This window comes from Canis lupus, chromosome 20 (assembly GCF_011100685.1).
Source record: "Canis lupus familiaris isolate Mischka breed German Shepherd chromosome 20, alternate assembly UU_Cfam_GSD_1.0, whole genome shotgun sequence".
Classification (NCBI taxonomy): Eukaryota; Metazoa; Chordata; class Mammalia; order Carnivora; family Canidae; genus Canis; species Canis lupus.
In genome coordinates this window covers 40,540,131-40,564,967 of record NC_049241.1, presented here as the reverse complement: position 1 = coordinate 40,564,967, position 24,837 = coordinate 40,540,131, and the positions used below count along the sequence as shown (strand labels likewise).

The 24,837-nt window shown below is 54.7% G+C and overlaps 5 protein-coding genes and 2 non-coding genes across 13 annotated transcripts in view; 2 read left to right on the top strand and 5 right to left on the bottom strand.

Annotated features, from left to right (window-relative positions):
• The first annotated feature begins 102 nt into the window (after positions 1 to 102).
• On the top strand, positions 103 to 9,646 carry WDR6 (WD repeat domain 6). Of its 2 annotated transcripts, XM_038566493.1 has the most exons (8): positions 103 to 343; positions 5,328 to 7,809; positions 7,919 to 8,002; positions 8,094 to 8,210; positions 8,298 to 8,416; positions 8,516 to 9,119; positions 9,239 to 9,388; positions 9,497 to 9,646. In XM_038566493.1, the coding sequence occupies exons 1-6, from the start codon at positions 244 to 246 to the stop codon at positions 8,971 to 8,973; spliced, it is 3,360 nt and encodes a 1,119-aa protein (XP_038422421.1). In that variant the 5' UTR covers positions 103 to 243; the 3' UTR covers positions 8,974 to 9,119; positions 9,239 to 9,388; positions 9,497 to 9,646. The 2 variants fall into 2 exon arrangements, with proteins under 2 accessions (XP_038422421.1, XP_038422420.1); XM_038566492.1 differs by having other exon boundaries at positions 9,239 to 9,639.
• On the bottom strand, positions 9,170 to 12,180 carry DALRD3 (DALR anticodon binding domain containing 3). The gene is made up of 11 exons (XM_038566499.1): positions 12,037 to 12,180; positions 11,290 to 11,546; positions 11,129 to 11,208; positions 10,913 to 11,041; positions 10,468 to 10,538; positions 10,295 to 10,356; positions 10,122 to 10,204; positions 9,864 to 10,046; positions 9,663 to 9,776; positions 9,491 to 9,559; positions 9,170 to 9,403 (listed from the first exon to the last, which is right to left on the bottom strand). The coding sequence occupies exons 1-11, from the start codon at positions 12,042 to 12,044 to the stop codon at positions 9,284 to 9,286; spliced, it is 1,176 nt and encodes a 391-aa protein (XP_038422427.1). The 5' UTR covers positions 12,045 to 12,180; the 3' UTR covers positions 9,170 to 9,283.
• Positions 12,181 to 13,223: 1,043 nt separating this feature from the next.
• Positions 13,224 to 13,286, bottom strand: MIR425 (microRNA mir-425). Its single transcript, NR_049268.1, has one exon. It is a non-coding gene; the product is annotated as a microRNA mir-425 (primary transcript).
• A 414-nt stretch (positions 13,287 to 13,700) lies between these two features.
• MIR191 (microRNA mir-191) lies at positions 13,701 to 13,764 on the bottom strand. Its single transcript, NR_049267.1, has one exon. It is a non-coding gene; the product is annotated as a microRNA mir-191 (primary transcript).
• Positions 13,765 to 14,694: 930 nt separating this feature from the next.
• Positions 14,695 to 16,349, top strand: NDUFAF3 (NADH:ubiquinone oxidoreductase complex assembly factor 3). The gene is made up of 5 exons (XM_038566505.1): positions 14,695 to 15,277; positions 15,373 to 15,565; positions 15,724 to 15,790; positions 15,903 to 16,003; positions 16,083 to 16,349. Exons 1-5 carry the CDS (start codon positions 15,201 to 15,203, stop codon positions 16,197 to 16,199), a joined length of 555 nt encoding a protein of 184 aa, XP_038422433.1. The 5' UTR covers positions 14,695 to 15,200; the 3' UTR covers positions 16,200 to 16,349.
• Positions 16,350 to 16,915: 566 nt separating this feature from the next.
• On the bottom strand, positions 16,916 to 21,792 carry IMPDH2 (inosine monophosphate dehydrogenase 2). 4 transcript variants are annotated; one of them, XM_038566500.1, is made up of 15 exons: positions 21,608 to 21,792; positions 21,115 to 21,163; positions 20,794 to 20,913; positions 20,607 to 20,681; positions 20,110 to 20,316; positions 19,522 to 19,609; positions 19,249 to 19,448; positions 19,076 to 19,166; positions 18,880 to 18,975; positions 18,532 to 18,603; positions 17,731 to 17,874; positions 17,500 to 17,644; positions 17,261 to 17,404; positions 17,098 to 17,181; positions 16,916 to 16,993 (listed from the first exon to the last, which is right to left on the bottom strand). In XM_038566500.1, exons 1-15 carry the CDS (start codon positions 21,703 to 21,705, stop codon positions 16,972 to 16,974), a joined length of 1,635 nt encoding a protein of 544 aa, XP_038422428.1. In that variant the 5' UTR covers positions 21,706 to 21,792; the 3' UTR covers positions 16,916 to 16,971. The 4 variants fall into 4 exon arrangements, with proteins under 4 accessions (XP_038422428.1, XP_038422429.1, XP_038422430.1 ...); XM_038566501.1 differs by having other exon boundaries at positions 20,794 to 20,895; XM_038566502.1 differs by lacking the exon at positions 18,532 to 18,603.
• Positions 21,793 to 22,035: 243 nt separating this feature from the next.
• The window catches only part of QRICH1 (glutamine rich 1), a 49,072-nt gene continuing 46,270 nt past the window's right edge, over positions 22,036 to 24,837 (bottom strand). For all 3 annotated transcript variants that reach the window (XM_038566497.1, XM_038566496.1, XM_038566498.1), the window contains 2 exons: positions 24,441 to 24,531; positions 22,036 to 22,995 (listed from right to left, as the gene is read on the bottom strand). In XM_038566497.1, the coding sequence (XP_038422425.1) occupies positions 22,803 to 22,995; positions 24,441 to 24,531 (284 nt within the window). In that variant the 3' untranslated portion in view covers positions 22,036 to 22,802. The remainder of the gene's footprint in view (positions 22,996 to 24,440; positions 24,532 to 24,837) is intronic.

The following is a 24,837-nucleotide window of genomic DNA, read 5'->3' as shown; positions in this document are numbered from 1 at the left end:
GGTGGGCCGCAGCGCTCGGCGAGCCTCACGTCAGGGGGAGGGGCGAGGACGCCTTCGCCAATGACGAGCTGGCTTGCGTGGGGCGAAGGGTCGTGATTGGACACCGGCCGCGGGCGACCCTGGGCTCGGCTACCTGTTGCCAAGGCCGCTGCAGATCGGCTCGGCTGCGCGCGAGGAAGGTTCGTCTCGCGAGAGCCCAGATCCCTTCTTGGCAAAGGAAGGCGCCGCGGCTAGAGGATCGTCATGGACGCTCCCGAGGACTACGTTTGGCCGCGGGCAACCTCCGAGCTCATACTGCTCCCGGTCACGGGTCTGGAGTGCGTGGGGGATCGGCTGTTGGCGGGTGAGGTTTGGCTCGAGGCGCGCGCTAGCGGATAAGAACCCGGGCGCTCGCATGGGGCGGGACCATGAGAACAAAGGGATGCCCCTAAGGAGGAGGGCGGGCGGCCGGATGAAGCCCGACCGAGGTGGGCGGGAACCCAGGAGATGGGCTGGAGACCCGGCCGGAGGGGCCCCAAAGGAAAAAAAAAAAAAAAACCAACCCGATGTGGCTGTCGAGTTCCTTCACAATCTGCATCTGACATGGAAAGGGCGGTGGGGCCGCGGGAAAGCACGGGGAACCGCAGTGGCTTGGGAGGCGGGGAAGAGAGGGAGAACGGTGTGTGGCCCCTTCCGGGAGCGGAGCTGGTAGGTTGGAGGTGAGCCCCCTCAAGGTTGGGGAGTTGGGAGGGGAGGGTCTGTGGTGTGGCATCTGGGGAGGGTGGGGGTGGGCGGGGCCCGGTAGACGGGGCTCTGGCCTCCGAGGGGCGGGTGAGGCTTCTCCTTGGAAGGTGATTATGACGAGGATGGGTGGCGGGAAACCAGGAAACCAAGGATGAAACCTTTCCGATTGGGCCAGTGGCTGCGGAGGCAGACCCCGAGGCCTCTTCTGAGATAGTTGCATCCAGGGAATCCAATGTTGATGGCCTTTCGCGGAAGGTCAGGTCGAGAAGCATGGGCCATCTGAAGCAGCAGAACCCTGGAGAGCATCGAGGACCGAATGGAAGCCACTAGTTACTGATGGTGGTGCTGCTGGGTCTTTTAAGGTTCCTGAGGCAGGACATTGACTCTCAAGCCTTGAATGAGATTCCTATCCTATGGGGGGGGGGGGGTGTGGTTTTTTTTTTTTTTTTTTAAGATGTTATTTACTTATTCAAGAGAGACACACAGAGGGAGAGGCAGAGACATAGGCAGAGGGAGAAACGGGCTCCATGCAGGGAGCCTGATGTGGGACTTGATCCCAGAACTCTGGGATCACGCCCTGAGCCAAAGGCAGACGCTCAACAGCTGAGCCACTCGGCGTCCCCTGAGAGAATGGTTTTGTGCAAGAGGAGGGATCTGGTGTGGGAGCTCTGGGAGTCCAAGGTTCCTATCATGGGTTAGACTTCTAAGGCTCTTGCAGAAGGGGATAGGTAGGCAGAAACCCAAAGAATCACAGGAATGAGCTAAGAGAAGAGAAGAGGTGAGTTCTTGGTGAGGATAAGCCTGCTAAAGGCCTTGATGCTGATAATTTGTTACTTTGGGGAAGAGAGGGAGTTCCTGGGAGACTGAGCAGGAGTGGAGTCTGGGAGAAGAGGCTGGAGAAATGAGCAGAGGCCAGATTGTTTTATTTTATACCTAGATCTGACTTAATGGTGGGTCGTGGAGAGAGGCCCTTTGAAGGGTTTTAAGCAGGGAAATGATTTAGGAAATGCGGGTTAGAAAGCTCTTCAAGTGAATTCTGCTCCTGTGACTTCCAAAGTGATTTTTATATTTTTACAATTCTCAGATTCTACCTATGTGCACTTATAATCTCAATTTCCAGCCTTCTTTGTTTATAAGTTCTAGGCCCAAGTGCACAGGTGCTTTAAAATTGAAATACTCCTGCTGGGTACTCCAGCTGAGCAAGGGGAACAACAGCCACCCAGGTGCTCAAGCCCAAGCCACTCCCTCAGTCCTCAAGCCAGTCTGGTTGATTTTGACTACAAAGTTGTGGCATCTGTCTGTTTCTCTACTTATTGCCATCATTCGAGGCTATGCAACTTTGGCTCCTGGACCCCATCAGCAGCATTCTCTTAGTCCATCCCCCAGCCCTTTGTTTCCTATTCCAACCACATGACCTAGAGTTCTTGCTCACCTCCATCAAACTTGCTGTTCCTTTCGTCCAGAAAGGTTCATCCATCTCCCCCGCATGCCTGCTCTTCCTCTGGTTACCACAGCTTATTTATTTCTCAGGGTGGCCTGCCCTGATAGTCACCAAGTCTGCTTAGATGGCACTAGAGTTTCTCAGTCTCTGCACTGTTGATGTTTGGCCCAGGTCTTTTTTTTTTTTTTTTTTTTTTTTTAATTTAAAAAAGGAAACATGAAATTTAATTTAAAGGAAAAAAATAACAGAAATTGTCTGAGAAAACAACAGAGCAAATGAATTCCTGAACAAAGAGTTCTGCATCCTGGGGATCCCTGGGTGGCGCAGCGGTTTTGCGCCTGCCTTTGGCCCAGGGCGCGATCCTGGAGACCCGGGATCGAATCCCACGTCGGGCTCCGGGTGCATGGAGCCTGCTTCTCCCTCTGCCTGTGTCTCTGCCTCTCTCTCTCTGTGTGACTATCATAAATAAATAAAGAAAAAAAAAAGTATTAAAAAAATAAAAAATAAAAAAACAAAGAGTTCTGCATCCTGGTGATCACATTTATTGAAAGAGTTGGGAAAAAAATTAAACACCCTTTAGCTTAAGAATTTTTGAGTTATCTGCAAATCAACTCATTTCAGGAGTGGAAGAATCCTTGGTCATTTCTTAATATCAAAATGAATGCAGGTTTCTCTTTTGATGTCTTCTACATTTAAAGAGGCAATCATACAAAATCTCCTGTATTCCATACACGATAAATTCTTTGTTTCAGCCAACTCTTAATGGAGGAGCAACTAGTACAACACAATCTCCCCAGACAAAAAGCATCGGAATATTCCGTTTTGTTGATTTATATATCTCTTCATATGTTTCTTCATCAATTTCTATAGTAGTCACAGTTTCTTCCACATCTCCCAATATCATATTTATTTATTTATTTATTTATTTTTTTTAAATTTTTATTTATTTATGATAGTCACAGAGAGAGAGAGAGAGGCAGAGACACAGGCAGAAGGAGAAGCAGGCTCTATGCACCGGGAGCCCGATGTGGGATTCGATCCTGGGTCTCCAGGATCGCACCCTGGGCCAAAGGCAGGCGCCAAACCGCTGCGCCACCCAGGGATCCCCCAATATCATATTTAAATGCTGATCATAAGCATGTAATCTGCCTCGAAGCTCTCGGTCATTTCTCAGTTTCACATAAATTCGCTCATCCAGGCTGAGCCTGATGAGATCCAGGGGCTCTTCTACGGTGTTGGTAGTTTGTTGCTGGTCCATGTTGTCTGCCATCTTTCAAACCTTGCACCCTTTCCCCCAGGTCATTTTTTGGGTGAGGGGCTGTCTGTGATTCACAGGACGTTTCAAATCACAGACAGCAAGGCTTCTACTCCTAGATTCCAGTTAACATAACCCAGTTGTGACAACCAAAAATGTCTCCAGATACTGCTAAATGTCTTCTGGAGGGAAAAATCACAGAAGTCGATTTCCCTCTTTTATGTTAAAGCAGCCTGTATAGTTCTTTCTTGGAATTTACCGAAGTTATGTAACAATGTAGTTTATTTGGGTGATACTGTTTATTTACTTATTTATTTTTTAATTAATTTATTTATTTATGATAGTCACACAGAGAGAGAGAGAGGCAGAGACACAGACAGAGGGAGAAGCAGGCTCCATGCACCAGGAGCCCGATGTGGGACTCGATCCCGGGTCTCCAGGATAGTGCCCTGGGCCAAAGGCAGGCACCAAACCTCTGTGCCACCCAGGGATCCCGGGTGATACTGTTTAGCTTCTGCCTGATGATCAGGAGCCTTGGGTCTGTGTTTGTCTTACTCACTACCCAGCGTGTAGTTCCTTGTCTGGTGTATAATCGATGCTCAGTGAATGTCAAGTGTGGAAAGATGGAGATTGCAGGCTCAGAATGGCATGAGAGACTATTAGTGTCATCTCAGGTTAAGATCTCAGGTTAAAAGGTTGATATCCTAGGGATGCCTGGGTGGCTCAGCGGTTGAGCGTCTGCTCAGGGTGTAATCCCAGGGTCCTGGGATTGAGTCCCAGGTCGGGATCCCTGCATGGAGCCTGCTTCTCCCTCTGCCTGTGTCTCTGCCTCTCACTCTATGTCTCATGAATAAATAAATAAAATCTTACAAAAAATAAAGTAGTTTAGGGATCCCTGGGTGGCGCAGTGGTTTGGCGCCTGCCTTTGGCCCAGGGCGTGACCCTGGAGACCTGGGATCGAATCCCACGTCAGGCTCCCTGCATGGAGCCTGCTTCTCCCTCTGCCTGTGTCTCTGCCTCTCTCTCTCTTTGTGTGACTATCATGAATAAATAAATAAAATCTTTAAAAAAAAAAAAAAAGTAGTTTCAATTAAAAAAAAAAAAAGAAGTTGATATCCTGGACCACAATCAGTGTGGTGAGGAGGATTTGCAAAATCTTTAGAAAATGAGCACAGGGGACTTGGAGACTGAGAACATGAGAAGATGTGGAAAGCTTAGGGGGGAATAAGCCATGATCTTCCTGGTTTGAGGCTGGGGCTGGGGCTGGGGCTGGAGCTGAGTAGAGGCTGGTAACAGTCAATGGAGTGAGCAGTGGAGTGAAAAGCATTGAGTAAGAGGGGAGAAAAAAAAAAAAAATCAACAAATTCACCAGGCAGCCAGAAGGCAGTTGAGGGTCATGGGAGCCTTGGCTACCGATGTGGGGGCCATCTCTCCTGGTTTTTCATGTCAGTGTTGAATATGCTCACATCTGAGCTGTATGGAAGAAGCTCTTGGAAATCCAGAGGGGTTCTGTTATGTCCCAAACATGGGAGGATCACCTTTGAGGACCCCCTCTTCCCTAGGGGAGGGAGGGTGGGAAGAGTGCATAGAGGCAGATGCCATTGCAGATTTGGGATGAAGACTGCGAGGGTTCCTGCTGGAAGCATGAGAAGTTAGGTGAGGTGAGGAAGAGGCTGTGTTTGAGGAAGCCAGGTTGAACCGAGGTGTCTGGAGTGACTGTAGGCACCTGAGAGTCCGCATTAAAAGTCCAGCTGAAGCTGAGGCCAAGGGTTTTCCAGGGTTCAAGCCAGCAGGATTGTGTGTTCTAGAGCATTCACAGGCTATATACCCGAATTTTCCCTGCCCCTGTCTCTTCATGGCTTATCAGAGTTGAGTGAGGTTCTGATGTGGCTCTCTGCTTCTGTCTAGGTGAGGGGCCAGATGTCCTGGTGTACAGCCTCGATTTTGGTGGCCATCTGCGGATGATGAAGCGTGTGCAGAACCTGCTTGGTCACTATCTTATCCATGGGTTCCGGGTGCGACCAGAACCAAATGGAGACGTTGACTCGGAAGCTATGGTGGCTGTGTTTGGGAGCAAGGGACTCCGAATTGTGAAAGTTAGCTGGGGACCTGGCCGCTTCCGGGAGCTCTGGCGCTCTGGGCTGTGGAACATGTCTGACTGGATCTGGGATGCACGTTGGCTTGAGGGCAACGTGGCCTTGGCCCTGGGCCATAACTCGGTAGTGCTATATGACCCTGTGGTAGGGTGCATGCTGCAGGAGGTACCCTGTACAGACAGGTGCACCCTCTCCTCAGCCTGTCTGATCGGGGACACCTGGAAGGAGTTGACCATAGTGGCAGGTGCAGTTTCGAATCAGCTCCTTGTCTGGTACCCAGCAGCCGCTTTAATAGACAATAAGCCTGTGGCCCCTGACCGACGAGTCAGTGGGCATGTGGGTGTCATCTTCAGCATGTCATACCTGGAAAGCAAGGGCTTGTTGGCCACAGCTTCAGAAGACCGAAGCGTCCGCATCTGGAAGGTGGGTGACCTGAGGGTGCCTGGAGGTCGGGTACAGAATATTGGGCACTGCTTTGGGCACAGCGCCCGTGTGTGGCAGGTCAAGCTCCTAGAGAATTACCTTATCAGTGCAGGAGAGGACTGTGTCTGCCTGGTATGGAGCCATGAAGGTGAGATCCTGCAGGCCTTTCGGGGCCACCAGGGTCGTGGGATTCGGGCTATAGCTGCCCATGAGAGGCAGGCCTGGGTGGTAACTGGGGGCGATGACTCAGGCATCCGGCTGTGGCACCTGGTAGGGCGTGGGTACCCGGGTTCAGGGGTCTCAGCTCTCTGCTTCAAGTCCCGTAGCAGACCAGGTACCCTCAAGGCTGTGACGCTGGCCGGCTCGTGGCGACTACTGGCAGTGACTGATACAGGGGCCCTGTATCTCTACGACCTTGAGGTCAAGTGCTGGGAGCAGCTGCTGGAGGACAAGCGCTTCCAGTCCTACTGCCTCCTGGAGGCAGCCCCTGGTCCTGAGGGTTTCGGACTTTGTGCCATGGCCAACGGGGAGGGTCGTGTCAAGGTTGTCCCCATCAACACTCCAACTGCAGCCGTGGACTTGACCCTCTTTCGTGGGAAAGTGCATAGTCTGAGCTGGGCCCTGCGTGGTTACGAGGAACTCCTGTTGCTGGCATCGGGCCCTGGTGGTGTGGTGGCTTGCCTGGAAATCACAGCCGCGCCCACTGGCAAAGCCATCTTTGTAAAGGAACGTTGCCGGTACCTGTTGCCTCCAAGCAAGCAGAGATGGCACACATGCAGTGCCTTCTTGCCCCCTGGTGACTTCCTGGTGTGTGGGGACCGCCGGGGCTCTGTGTTGCTATTTCCCTCCAGACCAGCTCTGCTCAAGGATCTTGGGGTTGGGGGCAAGGCCGGAGCTGTCACTGGAGCACTTGGAGCAGGTAGTGGCAGTGGTGGGGGTGAAACTGCCTTGACTGAGTGGGGCCCTGTGTCCACCCTCCCTTCTCTGCATGGGAAGCAGGGTGTGACGTCAGTCACCTGCCACGGTGGCTACGTGTATACTACAGGGCGCGATGGTGCCTACTACCAGCTCTTTGTGAGAGGCGGCCAACTGCAGCCAGTCCTAAGGCAGAAGTCCTGTCGAGGCATGAACTGGGTGGCTGGGCTTCGCATGGTGGCTGATGGGAGTATGGTCATCCTGGGTTTCCATGCCAATGAGTTTGTGGTGTGGAGTCCCCGGTCACATGAAAAGCTGCACATCGTCAACTGTGGTGGAGGGCACCGCTCCTGGGCCTTCTCTGATACTGAGGCAGCTATGGCCTTTGCTTACCTCAAAGATGGGGATGTCATGCTCTACCGGGCGCTGGGTGGCTGCACCCGGCCACATGTGATTCTCCGGGAGAGCCTGCATGGCCGTGAGATCACTTGTGTGAAGCGTGTGGGCACCATCACTCTGGGGCCTGAATATGAGGTGCCCAGCTTCATGCAGCCTGACCACCTGGAGCCTGGCAGCGAGGGGCCAGGTCTGACTGACATTGTGATCACGTGTAGTGAGGACACTACCGTCTGTGTCCTGGCGCTCCCCACAGCCACTGGCTCGGCCCATGCACTTACAGCTGTTTGTAACCATATCTCCTCCGTGCGTGCACTGGCTGTGTGGGGTATTGGTACCCCAGGTGGCCCTCAGGATCCTCGGCCAGGCCTGACTGCTCATGTGGTGTCTGCGGGGGGCCGGGCTGAGATGCACTGCTTCAGCATCATGGTCACCCCGGACCCCAGCACCCCAAGCCGCCTCGCCTGCCACGTCATGCATCTTTCATCCCACCGGCTAGATGAGTACTGGGACCGGCAGCGCAATCGGCACCGGATGGTCAAGGTGGACCCAGAGACCAGGTGACGTGTGTACTGCGAGGCAGGAGCATGGGGTGGTGTCCTGCAGGGCAAGCCCCTTGCAGCTGCTCCCAGGCTTCCCCTGACTGCTGTCCGGGTGTTTTCTCTGCAGGTACATGTCCCTAGCTGTTTGTGAGCTCGACCGGCCTGGTCTCGGCCCCCTTGTGGCTGCAGCCTGCAGTGATGGAGCAGTGAGGTGAGTGAGAGCAGAGGGCCCTGGGCGAAGACAAAAAGGTTGGAAGGTTGTCCAGAATGGGTTCTGAGCTGAGCCACCCTCCGCCCCCCAGGCTCTTCCTTTTGCAGGATTCAGGGCGGCGGCTGCAGCTCCTGGCCGAAACCTTCCACCACAAGCGGTGTGTCCTCAAGGTCCATTCCTTTACACATGAGGCACCCAACCAGCGGCGGTGAGAGGGGCTGCATGGTGGCTGGGCAGGGGCTCCCATTGTTTTCCATCTTCTTCACTGACCCAGCTGCCCTTCCCTGCTTCCCAGGAGGCTGTTCCTGTGCAGCGCAGCCACCGATGGCAGTTTGGCCTTCTGGGATCTCACTACCGTGCTGGACCATGGCTCTGGTGCCCTGGAGCCTCCGGCCGACCCCGGGCTTCCCTACCGTGAGTAGCTGGTGTGCAGCCAAGGCTGTCCCTCCTGCCTCCCACTTTGTTTTCAGCCATGGGGCAGGCTGGGCCCTGACAACCATCTTCTTCCTCCAGGCCTGGGTACCCCCTGCCTGACCGTCCAGGCTCATAGCTGTGGTGTCAACAGCCTACACACCCTGCCCACACGTGAGGGCCATCTTGTGGCTAGTGGCAGTGAGGACGGCTCCCTCCATGTCTTTGTGCTGGCCATGGAGGCGCCAGAGCTGGAAGAAGCCATGGGGGGTGATCTGGTACCCCAGTTGCATGTGCTAGAGGAATATTCCGTCCCCTGTGCACATGCTGCCCATGTGACAGGCCTTAAGATCCTAAGCCCAAGCCTCATGGTCTCAGCCTCCATTGACCAACGGCTGACCTTCTGGCGTTTGGGTCACGGTGAGCCCACCTTCATGAACAGTACTGTGTACCATGTCCCAGATGTGGCAGACATGGACTGCTGGCCTGTAAGCCCTGAGTTTGGCCACCGCTGTGCTCTTGGGGGCCAGGGGCTTGAGGTTTACAACTGGTATGATTAAGGTATCCCGCGGTGGCCGGCGTGCTGGGCATGGGACCTGCTCGCAGACAGAATGGAACAGGAGTGACCGTCTGTGCTCATGCCCAGTGTGCCTTGAGAGGAGGAGGCGGCAGCCGCGGGTTCCTGACTTCAGAGCAGGAGCTAGAGGTGAGTAAGGTGCTGTTCCGGCAGGCCAAAAATACACCCTGGGGCTGGGCTTTGTATGTAACAGAAACAATTTATTTTGGCTTCAGGTCTCTACTATAATCTTTATATCTTTTTTCCAGGTGAAGATTTTGTAAACATTCCTAGATATTGGGGTCTCTGTGGCCTTAGATGTGGCTCAGTGGAGGGAGACCCAGCATGGCTAGGCCAGTGTGGAGCACCTCACGCACAGCCCGCAGAAGCTGGAGACGGGCAAACATTTGACCAAACAGGTGTGGTCGAGGCTCCTGGAGGAGAGAAGGGGCCTGCTGGTCTCATTCTTTGCTTCCCTTGCCCCCCCTGCAATCTCCCACCCCCTCTTGTTGTGTACTTACCCCTAGGATGTGTACTCGGTTATAGTACGAGCTGAAATCCATGCTGAGCTGGACCAGGAACTTGCACATCTAGAGACAGAGACTGAGTCACTGGCCGGTCTCTTTGATCTCGTGCCCAGCCCAGAATAAAGCATCGAGTGTGCAGTGTCTGTCCCAGTCTTCTCTGGCTCACCGTCTCAGTGCGCGCAGTCACGTGAAGCCCTGAGGCTGCACATGCCAGGGCTGCTGTCTGGCCCAGCAGGTCTGGGAAAGGGAGCACGCCATTGAAGAGCAGCAGCCACTCGCCCTGGGGGTGGGGGTGGGGGGGAGAAGGGTGCTAGGAGGGGAGGTCCCAACCTCCTGCAGGTGCCTAGCTACCCAGGAGGACACTCACCTCATCCTGTAGCAGTGAGAAATCGAGACTGCTCACAGGTGGAAAAGTGGGGTACAGACCTTGTTCTGTGCTGTGCTTGTACCCCTCAAATAGCGTGGCAAGCCGGGCACAGTTGTACATGACGAAGGTGCCACTCCTGGTGCCCTTTGTGGAGATGCTGCTGTCGGCCAGGGCCAGGAGAAGCTGAGGAAGGGGGCATGAGTGCAGCCTTCACACCCAATTCCGCTAGCCCCGATCCCGCATGGCACCCAGGCTCACCTGACTCTGTGGAGCAGTGCTGAGCATCTCAAACTTGATAGTTGCCGCAGAGAGAATGCTGAAGACCTCTGTCCAGGCTGGGTCTGAGGGAATATAGTTGGTCAGCCTGGGCAGGCAGGGAAGCAAGTGACCTGCCCCTCCCGCAGGGCATAGCCAGGCTTTCCCAGGCGCACCTTGCACCAGGTCCCTGCCATGCTTCAGTGCGGATGCCTTGCACACCTGGGTGTGGCGGAGCCTGCATTTGGAGAAGGGTGAGTGGAGGGCTCAGAGGCACCTCCCGGGGCAGGGGGGTTGATGGTGAATCCCCCCACCTCAACTCAGTGGCCTCCCTTCCAGCCTTACTCACTCGTAGTACTCAGGGGCAGTCAACTTGCTAGGCGTACCAGCGACTTTCACTGGGCCACAGACCAGGTGCTTCTGTCAGGAAGATACCAGGTGGTTAGCCCAGGAGGTGGTACCTCCAGCAATAGATCCTCAAAGAACCTAAATCTGGTGCCTGGACTCCCACAGCGCCCTTTGCCACCAGGCTTTGTGCCCCTCTCAGGCTCACTGCTCGGGACACAGTCCAGCTTCCCCAATCTATTACTGCTCGATGTTCTCTAGGATGCCTCCACACCCTGCCATCTCCCAGGACGCTACACCTGCTGCAAGTACCCATTCACCAAGCCTAACATCTCTCTTAAGGTCAAGTGTCACCTATGGACTCAGCTGATATGTCCCTTGGTGGGTTTTCAAGGGCCCTCAGGTTGGTGGGGATGGGGGTCGGGGGACCTCCACCATCACCAGCCTACCTGTGTGAGAGGAGCCCGATCATCCAGCTTCCACCAAAGCAAGTCCAACTTTTGTTGCTGGAACTCCTCCTCACAGCTCACCACGTGTATAACCATGCAGACGTCTGCACTGGCATGTGGGGCCACAGCCTACAGGGTAGGAGGATGGTCACTGCGTGGACACAGGACATGGCCTGCCAGAGGCCTACAGGTTGGGGGTGGGGGTCAGTTACTAACCAGGCCTGGAGGGCTGGCCTGAGGCCACTGGCTTACAGCCTCCTGCAGCTCGGCCAGCACAGACAGCTGATCCTCAGTCACTGCAAAGAACACAGGGGCATTCAGGCTAGCCAGGAAGACAGGGTACCATCTCTCTGGCCCTGCAAGGCTCCATTTCCTACCCAGACACTTGTCCAACTTGGGGTCATAGCCAGCTGCGCGTCCCCGTTCTTGCAACACTTCCTTCAGGGATACTGTGCCTAGGATGCCCGGGGCCAGGGCTCCGCCCTCCCGGGCCAGGCCAAGTTCTGCAAGCACCCGGCTCCTCAGGGCTTCGGTGGCGGCTCTCTCCGAGGCAGCGGGCCAGTCTACGCGCAGTTGCTGCAGGAAGGTCGGCATGTGCGGGTCCCGCACGGCGGGCACCAGGCGCACCCTCACCCTGCAAAGCGAGGGCGTTGGTCTCAGATCGGGCACCCGGCGCAGCTCCCCCTCCTTCCCACCGGCATTGGCTCTAAGGCCAGCTCACTACCCCGGCCTTTGTGGCCGCGCGACGCGCTCACCCATGAGCGCGCAGAGCTCGCGCCAAATGATCGGCCACGAGCACGGCGCGCAGCCGGCTCAAGCGGAGCGAGCCAGGGGCGCCGCGCAGCGCCGGGCAGTGCAGGAGGACGCGCGGCCCGGGCGCGGCGGGCACGGCGGGCACGGCATAGGCGGGCACAGCGCCGAGCACGCGCTCGAAGACGGCAGGCCGCTGCAGCTGGAGTGCCAGGCCCGCGGGCGTCGGCGCGCAGCGCATCACCGGGGCCACGCCGGGGCCCTGCAGGCCGGCCACCGCACGGATCACGCGCTCCGGCACCTGTGGAAGGAAGGGCGGTGAGCGGGCTGCGGCGCTGCCACTGGCTGCACATGCCCTCCCGGCTGGCGCCCACCTGTCCATCCCCGAAGCGCGCTTGCAACGCGGGCCGCGGTGCCAGGAAGTCTCGGGCGCGCAGGTGGCGGGCACGCGTCTCCTTGAACCACACTGGGTCGCCAGGCCCCAGGGCCGTGTTGAGGGCCCCTAGTGTCTCTCCGACCCCCAGGCGCCCCGTCGCCATGGCGACCGGAAGGAGCCAGCGGAACCGGAAGCAGGGCGTCAGGAGGCCGAACTTCCGGGAGGGCCGACTGACCCGGGCGCGTATCCGGCGGCGGTCCCTGAGCTGACAGGTGCGCCAGAGGGAATTGTGGCGGCCGCTTCCGACCTTCGGCCCCAGCACTCCCTCCGCGTGGCCTGTCTGCCCTGCCTTGCCCCGGGTCCGGAATCTCGGGGTCCGCTGTAGGCCTAGAGTTCTGTCGTCGTCACCGGCATTAGCAACCAGGGAAAGGATCCTTGCTACCGGGCGGGGCCCGGACCGGACTGTTTCTCTCATCGAAATCTTAACCTATTTTTGATAACGTTTCATTCCCCAAATTTGACATTTGATCAAACGTCAGAAGTTCTAAATGATTTGTGAGTGGAATAGAGCAGCTAGTATTAAAGCCACTTTCACGACTTCCTAAAAAAAAAAATCTTATTTTTGAAACAATTTGTGTTCTCCGGCTTCAGGTTATTTACAAGCATTTCCTCCTTGCGATCTGGGTCGTCTTTACTAAAGCAAAATGCGTGCTCTGGTAGAATTTCTTCTCTTGATTTTTGAGGAATTAGAACCATCACGATAGTTTCCAGAATTACCAGCTTTTAATTCTTTTCTTTTAACCTTTGTGTACATTAACAGAGATACTCTGGCTTAGGAAACGAGCCAATGTAGGCAAAATAAATGATGTGACCGTGAGAAGACCCAGTCTAAGGACTGCTCTCAGCTGGGAGCATCCCACTTCACTACAGAGAGAAAGCTCTTCCCTCTGTGTCACGAGGGCTCCGGAATTTCATTTCAGTGAAACTTAAATCCCCTTTTCCTCTATTTTCTTTCCCGGAGATTGAACCTGACACAGCACAGTGTGGGAAACCCTTAATTTCTGCTCTGGAGCAGTGAGAGTACCCAGAGCTCAGAAAGGAGGGAGTCTTAGGGGCAGGAAGTTTGGCAAGACCCCTTTCTGGGCCAGGGCTGCAAGGCCCTGCTGGGATCGCCGAAAGAGCACTGGGCGGACACGACATTCCCGATGGCTTCTTGGGTGCCCACTCAACGGGAGTGATCGTGTCATTCCAAAGCTCTTTCCTTTCCGCAGGCCCATGACCCTGGGAGAGCTGCTAACAGGGCTGAGGGCTGGAGGCCAAGCTGGAGACTTCAGCTGCTCTTGGTACACGAAGACGGTTGGGGTGGGTTTTCCCCAGGAAATGAAAGGCTATCTATAGCGAGTTGTGGGCTGGGGTGGCCCTGTGGGACTCACCGCCATTGCCGCCCTGACTGAAGGCCCTGCGACCGCCCTCCCTTGTCAATGCTACTCCAAGTTCCAGAGATGATCACAACCCAGGCTCTCCGACATCTACGCCCACCACTTCCAGCCTGAGGGAGCCCCTGAGACGGGCGGAGACCAGGGCGACCCAAATAAAATAGGTCTGGGAGTCAGGAGCTGGCCCACCCCATCTAGGCCAGGACGCTGCTCTGGCAGGAGAGCAGGGAACGAAATCCAAGCGCAGCTGGAATGCTCTGGAGACAACAGCTGCTTTTGGGATTCCGTTGCCCGCTGTCCAGCCGTGGGCGGGGGGAGGGAGGGGGCGATAGGTATGCCCCAGCGGGGGTGGTGGTGGTCCCTTGCCCTGGGGCCAGATCAGGACCCCCGATTCCCAGTACCAGAAGACAGACCTAGGAGTGAGGGTAAAACCGAGTGTAGTGGGAACGAGGCGCTCACCTGGGCCCCCAAACACTAGGAAGATTGGTGGGAGCCTCCCCTGGGACCGGTCCCGATCCGGATTAGACCCGCAGGGTAGGATTACGCCTGCTGGTCCCATGAAGCCAGGCCACCGTGCAGTGACGGTGGCAGGGAGGGCTTCGGGATCGACCAAAAGAGAAACTTGCCTGTGGGGCCGGAGAGGAAGTAAACCCGCGCACCCGCCTCGGTGACACCCCGCACCCGGGGCCCTTTGTCCCGTGACTCTGCCAGCGCCCGGACCGCCAGGGGCCCAGTAGCGGCGACGCGACCCACGGGCTCCATTGCGACCGTCTTCCGCTTTGCCGAACCTCCCTCCGCCCACCCCCCAGCCCCGTGGGTAGCAGACGCGTCAACGTTCCCTTGAGGCCACGACACGGTGGGGGCGCGGAGATGCCTGAAACCCGCGCGGGCGCCAGCGACTCTCGCGCCAGTAGGCCCTCTGATTCGGCTCAAGACGGGGGGCGGGGAATTCTCGGCCGCGAGCAGAGTGAGCGACGACAGGGAGATGCTCCAGCCGCTGTCTAGTTCAGTATCTGGTCCTGTCGGCCCGGTCGATCCCACCCGAAAAGCCACAAACTCCCTACTACTGCGTTCCCTTCCGCTGGCCGCGGCCGCAGACTCGGAGCCATTTTAAGGCGAAACCAATCAGCCACGCCCCCTCGCGCTGCCGAGAAGCCAATCCACGCGCAGCCACGCCCCAGGAGACGCGCGGCGGCGACGCCAACGGTCGCGCGGGTGACGGTTAGGGAGGGGCGTGACTCGCTGGAGAGCGAGGGGAACCTGAGCCGGCCGCCCCGCCCTGGGAACCCGACGCCCCAAAGCCTGGGATTAGGGGATTGGAGGCTGGCCCCCACGCCCTGAGCAGGTGTGCGGGACTCGACCAGGTGCGCGGCCGCTCCGCCCCAGTCCCCAAGAGCCCTGCGTAATGGCTGAGAGCCGGGGACCAGGTTGTGGCGGGGGCCGAGGCTGCACTCTGAGGCCTGCCGCGCCACCAGGTGTCTGACTCCCCCAGGACGGTCTGCGGGGGCCCGGGGCGGGGCGGGCGGCAGGTGCAGACACCGGAGCCGCGCTGGGGGATGGGCCCTCCTGGGACAATTGGCATCAGTTGACTCCCTCAAAATCCTGCGCTGGAGCAGCCGACCTGCGCGGTGCCCTCCGGGACGCAGGGGGCGCTGTCGCCACGCCGCCGTGGGCTCCGCCACGACCCGATTGACCCAGCGCCGGCCTCCCTGCAAATTGGTCCGCCATGGTCGCCGCGTTCGTGCTTCGCGGCCTATGCCGAGCGCAAGCGGCGTTGCGCTGCGCCCCAGCCGAGCTGCTGTGGTGAGCGTCCCTGATTCTCCTGCCCTCACCCCTCGGCCGGCGATCGCGGCCCGGCCCCTCCTGGCCCCCTAGGCCCTGAGCATACCCCTCCGCAGGGTCCCACGGCGAGGGCATCGGCTCACGCCGGCGGACGACGAGCTGTATCAGCGGACGCGCATCTCCCTGCTGCAGCGCGAGTCCCCGCAGTCCATGTATATCGACAGCTACAGCAGCCGCGGCTTCATGGTCAATGGAAATCGCGTCCTTGGGCCCTGCGCGCTGCTCCCGCACTCGGTGGTGCAGTGGAACGTGAGCAGTGAGGAGGCGGAGGGCCAGGGTCCCAGGCCCGTCCCCCCGATTCTGTCCCCGGCACACTTGGCTTTTTCATTACCCCTTTGCGGCGCAGGTAAGGGCTCTGTGGGGAAAACTGCGCGAACTTGTGTTTAACCTGCCTCCTCCCAACACAGGTAGGAACTCACCGGGACATCATCGAAGAAAGCTTCTCGCTCTTCTGGTTGCTGGAGCCCCGAATAGGTACTGGTGAAGGGGAGGGCTGAGGTGCTTCCAGCCCTAGAAAGCCAAAAGCCACCCCGCCCCAGCTTCCCCACACACCTGCCATTGGCTAGTGGTGGTCGTCTTTTCCTAGAGATTGTTGTGGTGGGCACCGGAGACCGGACTGAACGGCTGCAGCCCCAGGTGCTGCAAGCCCTGAAGCAGCGGGGCATCGCGGTGGAAGTACAGGATACGGTAAGTCCTGCCACTGGGGAGTGCTGAGCAGGGCCCAGGCCTGGCCTTAGCCAAGCTGATGCAGGCTTTCTCTTTGCAGCCCAATGCCTGTGCCACTTTCAACTTCCTGTGTCATGAAGGCCGAGTAACAGGAGCTGCTCTTATTCCTCCACCTGGAGGGACTATGCTCACATCTTTGGCACAAGCTCCAGAGTGAACCAGCAAGAACTGACCTAACCTGTCCAGGAAGGCCCTGGCACTTTTTCCAGAGCGCAGGGGTTTGCAGCGCTCACTAGCCCTTCCCCCTTTGGCACTGTAACTCTTGTCTTTCTTGCCAGCAAATTAATAATTTAATCCACTTTTCCAATTTTGTATTAGATGTGTTGCTGGCCAGGAGGAGCCACAGGTTCAGTGGGCTCATGGTGGGAGTTGTGAAAAAATCAAGGGGGATCCCCTATTTATCTAGACTACTTAGCTTCTCAGAGGCAGGAGACAGTGTAGGCACCTGTTAAAACTGCAAATCTACCTAACTTGCTCACATGCAGGTTTGAGGGGCTCTCAGTGCTTTCTCCACAAGGTCCTTTGGAGATTCAAGTTAGAGACTACATATGTGGGCCTTAGCCTGGTCCCATGTGGCCTAGCAGGAAGCCCTATCAATGGGTGCCAGTCCAAAGCCCCCATGGACTATTCCATGACCTGTCCTAAGCAGCCACAATGTGAGACTGAACCGTTAGGAGCCAGAACTGGCCAGACCTACCTTGTGAGCTGCTCAGGAGGGACTTTCTGAATCTAGAACTAGTATCTCCTTCCAGATCCAAGGAATATCCTGGCTTCCGGGTCTGAAGACTTTCCCTACAAATGAGTGTTGTGTTTGTGTGCATCTGTGATATTGGCCACCACATCTGCCTGTAGATCTCAAAGATCAGGCATCACTTTTTTTTTTTCCCAAACTTTTATTGAAAAACCAAGGGGGTATGCTGTATCCATTTTCAGAAAAGCCTCTTCTCGTACCTGTAAGCAGAATAACCAGCTTTTGAGGTAGGGGCAGGAGGAAGGAGGCATGGCAGAAACCTCTGCCCCAAGGGTAGGTGGGTACAAAAGGGTCCACCACTTACGAATGGAGGCTGTGGACACCACCTTCCACCTGAGCTGAGGATGTTCTCTTCTCAAACTTGAGTTCTCCAGAATACATCATGGCTCTGAAGAGGGGCAAATATCAGATGGGGTACCTAACCTTCAACTAGCTCCTCTACCCATCTCCCAGCTCCCCAGGCTTACCGGACTTGGGTCAAACTCTTGGCACCAATGTCCTGGCAGGAGTGCTGGATGCCAGCGATCAGGTAGGGGACAAATTTGTGGATGGACCCTTTGTCTTGCACAGCCCCAGACACCCCCTGGGCCACCTTAATTTTATCAGCTTCGCTGTAGGGAGACAAGACAACATAGGAAAGGTCAAGGATGGATAAGGCTATCAGTACAAGGCTGTCAGCATAGGGTAACTTGTCTTCCTGTCCTACCTGAAATACCGGTTTTGGCTGCTGAGATGCTTGTCCATGGCATCAAGAGACCCCATACCACGGTATTTCTTTAGGCGGATTCCATCAGAAAAGAAGTACTCGCCAGGGGCCTCAGTGGTAGCAGCCAGGAGGGAGCCCATCATGACTATGGACAGATAGGAGTGATGGGAGCAGACCCTGAGTGGCACTGGGGAAGGAATCCCACCAGACTCCCTGGGTGCTGGGCCTCACCTGTGGAGGCCCCAAGGGCCAAGGCTTTGGCAATATGACCCACATTTTGGATTCCTCCATCAGCAATGACAGGAACACCAAAGCGCCTTGCATATTCTGACACCTTGTAAACTGCTGTTGCCTGGGGCCGCCCACAGGCTAACACTATTGAGAAATGGAACAGATGGGTGGGTGGAATTAATGGGGACAGGCAAGGGGCCCTGTGGCCATAACTCAGTACCCAGGAGCTCTCAGCTACACCTGTACCAGGACTGCAGCCTGGTTGAAAAAAGAGTCATGTCTGGAATGGCTGCTGCCCCATCTGCCTTCAACAGTTCAGACAGCTGTGATGGCCTCCACTTAACCCTGCGTGTGCGCGTGCATGTGTGCATGGCCCAGGGCAGCTTCAGGCACATGCAGTCAGCAGCCGGGAAAAAGCCCCCACCCAACTGGTATCAAGTGGGGGTAGGGGTTACCGTGCAGTTAGTACCCAGAGGTCCACTACTCCCTCCCTGCATGGTTGGCAGCTTGGGCAAAATCAGGGCAGTGGTCACGTGGAAGGGAGAGCTTGTTGGTCCTTGAGCTGTGCCTACTGTAGGAAATGTGGGCAGACTAGGGCATACCTGGGGAAGAAGGTCCCCTATGAGCACCCCAGTAAGAGGAAGGAGCTGTGTTCTCCAGCAGCCCCCAAAACCATGGTCTGTCCTTCAGTTTGCCCTGCCCACCCAACAGCACCACAAACCCCGGGAGCTACAGCTACAGTCAACCAAGCAGCCGGGCAGTGGGCAGCTGGGCCGGGCCAGTGGGCCGGGCTGGACTTACTATAGCAGCCCTTGACAGTAGAAGGGCATTTGGGGCTGTGGGACTTTATGTCTGGAGGGATCTTGGGAGCCACTAAATAAAACAAACAGACCAGAGTTTAGAGAGGGTGCACAGCAGGAGCAAGAAGGCCAGGCTAGGCAAGGGGGAAGGGGCGGGGAGTGGCAGGTGAGGAATGACGAGCTCGTCTTCCAGCCATGTCATCCATTCAAGGGGCCTTTTTGGCCCTGGGATTGCCCCTATTGGGAGGACTCAGTATAGTTTCCACAGAGTGCTTGGCTTTGGGCCATATGGGGCTAAGGGTCCTGCTGAAGCCAGGGCCTCTGAGGGTCCCACTGAAGCATTTCCTACCTTCTTGGGTGATGCAGATGGAGCCACTGCCCATGCCCACCCGCAGGGCATCTACACCAGCATCAATGAGATTCTTGGCCTGAGCAGCCGTGACCACTATAGTAAGGAACAGTAAAAGGCTTATGTGAAGGTCTGAGTGGGAGCCTAGCTCTCCTAATTCTTATTCTACATCCTTGGGTGCCCAGTCTTGCCTCACCATTGCCTCCAATAACCTGGAGAGTGGGGTATTTCTCCTTGATGTACTTGATCATGTTGATCTGGAAGATGGAGTTTCCCTGCGAAGAATCCTGGGATAGGGAGAAAGATTCAGTGAGACTGATAATATGACAGCTGTCCCAACCACCATACCCTGCCTGTGCAAGAGCTCACCAAAACCACTACATCCACACCAGCCTGAGCTAGCAAGTCCAGCCGGTACTTGTCATCTTCGTGAGTGCCAATGGCTGCTCCACATAGCAGCTGCTTCTTGGCATCTTTGGAGGCCAGTGGGTAATCTCGGTTTTTCTTCAGGTCTGTCCGGGCAATGATGGCTACCAGCTCATCATCTTCATTTACAATGGGTAACTTTCCTGGGGGTAGGGAAGGTACATAAATCAGAACGCTGGTCTTTGGTTCCAGAACCCTTCCACCTGCAGAACTCACCCTTCTTGCTGCGCTGCAGAATTTCATTTGCTTCCTTCAGTGTGATGCCTGCAGGGGCTACCACCAAGTCTTCCCTCTTCGTCATGATCTACAAGGGAGGGGAGCTCTGAAAAAGGGCCAGAGACCAGACCCCCCAACAGACCCTGCCCTAACTCGGATGATGTTCCACATACCACCATGATCCTACCTTGTACTCCAACCACCTTTAGTGAACCCAACAGCTAGTCTAGCAATATAGTAGCATGGATGAAAATTAAGTAGAAAAGACAATGTGGTACACAGAACATCCTGTCACATAATAGAGAAAGAAGGACCATGCCAGAGCAATGACAAGAGGAGGCCAAAGTTGGTCCTTGAGCACTGACCCCACCTTGGGAGTGGCAACTTAGCATGTGTGCTGGCAAACACTTGGGCAGATTGAGAACATCTGGTGGGGAAGGACTCCAGGAACTCTATGAAGGGGTCAGACAGTTGGCAGAGCATTCATCTTTCCTGGAAGCAGAGGCCCCAGAGATGCCATTCAGGCAACAGATGGTGTCTTAAGCCTTGGCCGCCAGAACTTGGCTTTGCTTTGTCAGTTGCACTCACCTCTTCCAAAAACCGGTCATGTTCCTCTTCCTTGAGAAAATCTATGTCCCTTGAGGAAATGATGCCCACCAAACGGCTCCCCATCCGGCCTGTATCGGTGATTGGGATACCGCAGAATCCATGCCGGGCTTTGGCTTCAAACACATCTCGCACTCGATCCTTGGGGCTGAGGACCACAGGGTCTGTAATGAACCCCTGCTCGTATTTCTGGAAGGGATGGTAAGAACATTTCTGAGCCACATTTACCAGTTTGAAGCCTGGGGTGTCTGCCAACTCCCCCTCTGGCAGTACCATATGACCAAATCACAGTTCAAACATGAGTGGGCTATAGGTACTATCCACCCGGTCCTCTTCTGTTGCCTAGGACACAGGGTCTAATGAACCCCAAAGTGGGGAAGAAAGGACCCTAGATTAGGAGAATAAATCCCCCACTTCCACCCCACTCCACCTCAGTGCAATTCCCAGGAGCTCTTGACCATGACCCTTGCCCTTCTGACCTTCACTTTCCGAACTTCGTTGGCTTGGAACTCAGGTGTACAGTTGTGGTGGATGAAGCCAATACCACCTGTAAGCTGCACGATAAAAGGTAAAAAAAAAAAAAAAAGACAAAGCAGCATGGCTGTGTAGGTCTTTGGGGAAAAGTGTGAGGCCCCTTCTTTTGTCCTTCCACCCCATGATGCTCACCGCCATTGCTATGGCCATGCCAGCCTCTGTGACTGTGTCCATGGGTGAGGAAACCAGTGGGGTCTTCAGAGTGATCTTTTTGGTCAGAGCAGAAGTCAGGTCCTGAGGAAATACAGCCAGCTAATGTGGAAAAACACCTCATATTTCTCAGGATGGTGTCAGGTCCCCCATAAACCGAGTACTCTGTATGACCTGCATGCCAATAAGATTTCCATAGAATCCACCCGCATGCCCAAACCTGATGTGGTAGCCAAAAGACCAGGGAAAACAAGTACCTTACCCAACCTTGACGCTCAGGACCCAATTTCTGGCCATACTCACCACCTGGTCTGCAGTGAAGTCGATGTACCCAGGGAGAATGAGAAAGTCACTACGGGGGAGGGGAGTGAATTGGGAATAAGGCTCAGGATTAGGGCAGCCTGAGATTCCATCCCCATAGATCATGTCATAAGGCATTTGGGCCTAGAGAGCACTGACCTAGCCCATGTCAAGGCAGGGCAGACAAATCACAAGGTGGAGATGGAGTCAGGACCTTTTCTGCCACCTAGCTGTCATCAGCGACCCTGGCACCCTGACAACTCCATGTGCCGAGAGAATGGAGCTTCTAGTCTGGAATCTCAAGCACTGCCAAGCTGCCTCCTCCATCCCGCCCCACTTCAGATCTATCAAACGGAACCCCAGAGACGGGAGGGGGATTTTCCGGAACCTGTCTCCCATGCCCAGGTCCAAGCGGGTTCAGAGGAAAACCCCGCCCGGCCTCCCAGGCCAGCGCGCCACCCCACTCCTCGCCCAGGTGAGCCCGCTAGGCCCGCACTTGTAGGTGAGGCCATCCCCGCAGTTGAACAGCTGCTGTGCCGTGAGCCCGTCGTCTGGCACGTAGGACGTGCCCCCGCTAATCAGGTAGTCGGCCATGGCCAGCACCGGGCAAAGCCGCGTGTGTCCGAAGACCGCGCCGCAGAGGCCTCTGCCGTCTGGGCCGCGCCAATATAAACCCGCGGATATCGTCACTGCGCCCTGCGCGCCGCTGACGTCAGGACGCAGTGCGAACAGGCGGAGCCCGCACGCTCCCAGGGCGGAGCTATCGAGTGAACGCATGCGCAAAGCGCGCCGTAGGAGTACAGATGCGTGTGTTCCCGAAGCTTCCCCCTCCCACAGGACCGTGACCCGTTCAATTAGCAGGCAAGATTTGCTTCTAATGGCCCGCCAGGTTCTTCCCAAATAAAGAGTCGATGTTCACTAGCATGTTGAAAAGACGTGCTTGTCATTCTTAATAAACAACTAGATTAAGAATACATAAGAGAAACAGAGTGGTATCTTTATATGATACACAAGTGTATGTTACAAGAATTCCATCAGGCACAGGAGCCTCAGGTTTAAGGCCTCAATGTTAGGCCAAAAAAAAAAAAAAAAAAAAAAAAAGGCATGGTAAAGTTTTTACTTTAACATCTAAAATGTCACTTGTCATAAAGGAGGGTGTAATAGAAATTGTCTTTAATAAATCATAATTGAAGTTCCCCTCATTTTCCTTCCATTAAGATGCTAAGTTTATGTCTGAGCATGAAGAAAGTAAAGACCATGGCTCCCCTGTGGTCAACGACGTCTGCCAGTCAGAGTGGAAGCCAGCTGGGGAGATTCCCTGGAGGGTCCGTCACTAATTCCATCTTTCTGGAGTAAGGGAAGGGGCCACATTTCTCCTATCAGTCCGAGCCCTTTCCCCAGGCCCCAGACAAAAAAGAAAAAGCCAGCCAGCAACTTTCTAGGACATCTGGCTTTCAGGAAACCCAGAGCCCCCCACGGGCTGAGAAATCTGCTGCAGCAGATTTACGGTGACGCACAGAAGGCAAAGTTTCCTTTTACATTTTAAACAGAAGCAGTCTGAAAGGCTTCATAACTACACCAATTAAAAAAAAAAAAAGAAAGAAAGAAAAAATGGAGGCCTCTTCTTTAGTGTGAAAGTCTGTCCATTTTTTTTTCCTGGATCATCTCCCTTGCACCATGGCTTAGGGATCTCAGTGCATGGTGCTTGCGTTGGCCACTGCAATGGCCTCCTGAATTTCTCGTATCACCAGGATCCGAGTCAGCATCTGTCCCATCTGCTCTCTGCTGATAGGCTGGACCGAGTACCAGATTGGGCTATTGGGGGCCACCACTGGCTCAGGCGTCAGATAAAACGTGTCATTCCGGCCTTTCACACTCTGGGGGCTGAAAAATATTATCAGTAAAAGCTGGGTAAAACCACAACAGTCCCAACCCTCCCACCCTAGAATCATCCAGATGTTGTATGCAAAAGGTGAGAAGACAGGAGCTCTTGAAGGTATGATGGCATAGCTACTGAATTCCACGCAGTCAACTCACATTACGTCTAGGACCTCCTTTGGGGATACTGCCAATACCAGTAATAGGCTGCCTCCCTTCAGCAACTCCCTCACATGCCACACGCTGTGATTTCTCTAACCACCTGCCTCACTCAGTACGCCAGAGATCATCTACTTGAATCCAACATATCCCACTTGGAATCAATTTTACCACCTACAAGGTCCTTTCTACGTCTTTGCTTATGTTGTTTACTCAAATGATTGGCAATTCCTAAATTTTACATAAGGGACTCTGCCTTCCCAGCTTGGCTATGATGCTGGGACCCTTAGCTGGGCTCACCCTCCCCCCTCCTTAATGTTGTGCTGTACTTAGCCCATGCCACCCTCTTGCCCATCCACTCAAGATTTATCAAAAAGGGTCACTGTGTGCCAGGCCTGTACTAGGTGCTGGTGTTCAAGAAATAAGCACTAGGTGCTGGTATTCAAGAAATAAGCAGGATCCAAGACTCCCTACCTTATGGGGCTTATAGATAAGAGATGGTCAACAATTAAATATTTATATAAATACACATACAATGACAATCAGTGATAAGTTCTACAGAGGAAACAGCCCAAAAGAACAGATAGGGAATCTGGAAATGTTTCCCTGATAAAGCTGTTTCAAGAAGAGGGAGAGATAGGAGCCAACTGGCCAAATATGGGGGTGGGGAGGGATGGCCTGCTCAACGGGGAAAATTTCTATGCTGAGGCCTGGAGGCAGGGAGAACATGACACCCTTCAGTGGAGAGGAGCCAGTGCGGCTAGAAAGCCAAAAACTACAAGGATGTGAGAATTAGCAGTGGGGAATATACATATGCCCTTGTTGGCAAGATTTGGATCACTCTTTCTCTATACCATAAATTTAAACCACTGAAGGTTTTAATCTAAATAATATAAGATCTGTAACATAGAAAGATGATTTTGGCATTGCTGTAAAGATAACACGCCAAACTGCCAAAGGCAATAGAGTAAAAGCCAAGGAAAGGAAACCCCGAGACTGATGTTGCTAGTTGCTATCGTCAAGGCCAGGAAGATGGAAGGCTATGCCATGTGATGGAGGTTGCTCTTCTATACTTTCCTCCATCTACCTTTATTCCTCTCTCCAGGACAGGAGACCATATAAAGATCACAATGCTAGTCATTTCATATGCTTTGAGGAAATCAATCACGTTGCTTCTATATTTAGCTTTTTGGAGTATGTTTTTACTCTCAGTTTGGGATTAAAGAATGCCTTGTACACAAATACAGTGCACACACGCACACAGTCATCCAGCCACCATAAAGCTTCCTCACCATTTAAAGAGGTAGAAATCGTAGAGCTTGATGGGACATCTCAGTGGATTCTCTGGATTTTCCGTCTGTTCTGCATACATGTCATCTGTAACTATAAAACATACCCCCACCACCAGAGACATGGCATGAGACTGCCTTAGCTCAGGCCCAGATTAGGAACCTTAGGTTTCTAGCCATCCCAACTGGACTTACTGGGAGGGGAAAGGGTGTAAGGCATGAAGTGGAAAAAGCATAATTGTTTCTGGGGCATCTCTGTTTTTAAGAGTTTGAAGTTTCTAGGTAGGGAAAAGGAAATGGAAAATTCCTATCCAGCAAATCCCAATCTTCACACTCAACACTAACCCCCCCAAGCACAAGGGCAGGGCAGGACAAGTTACACCTGTTTCTGCAGCCCCTA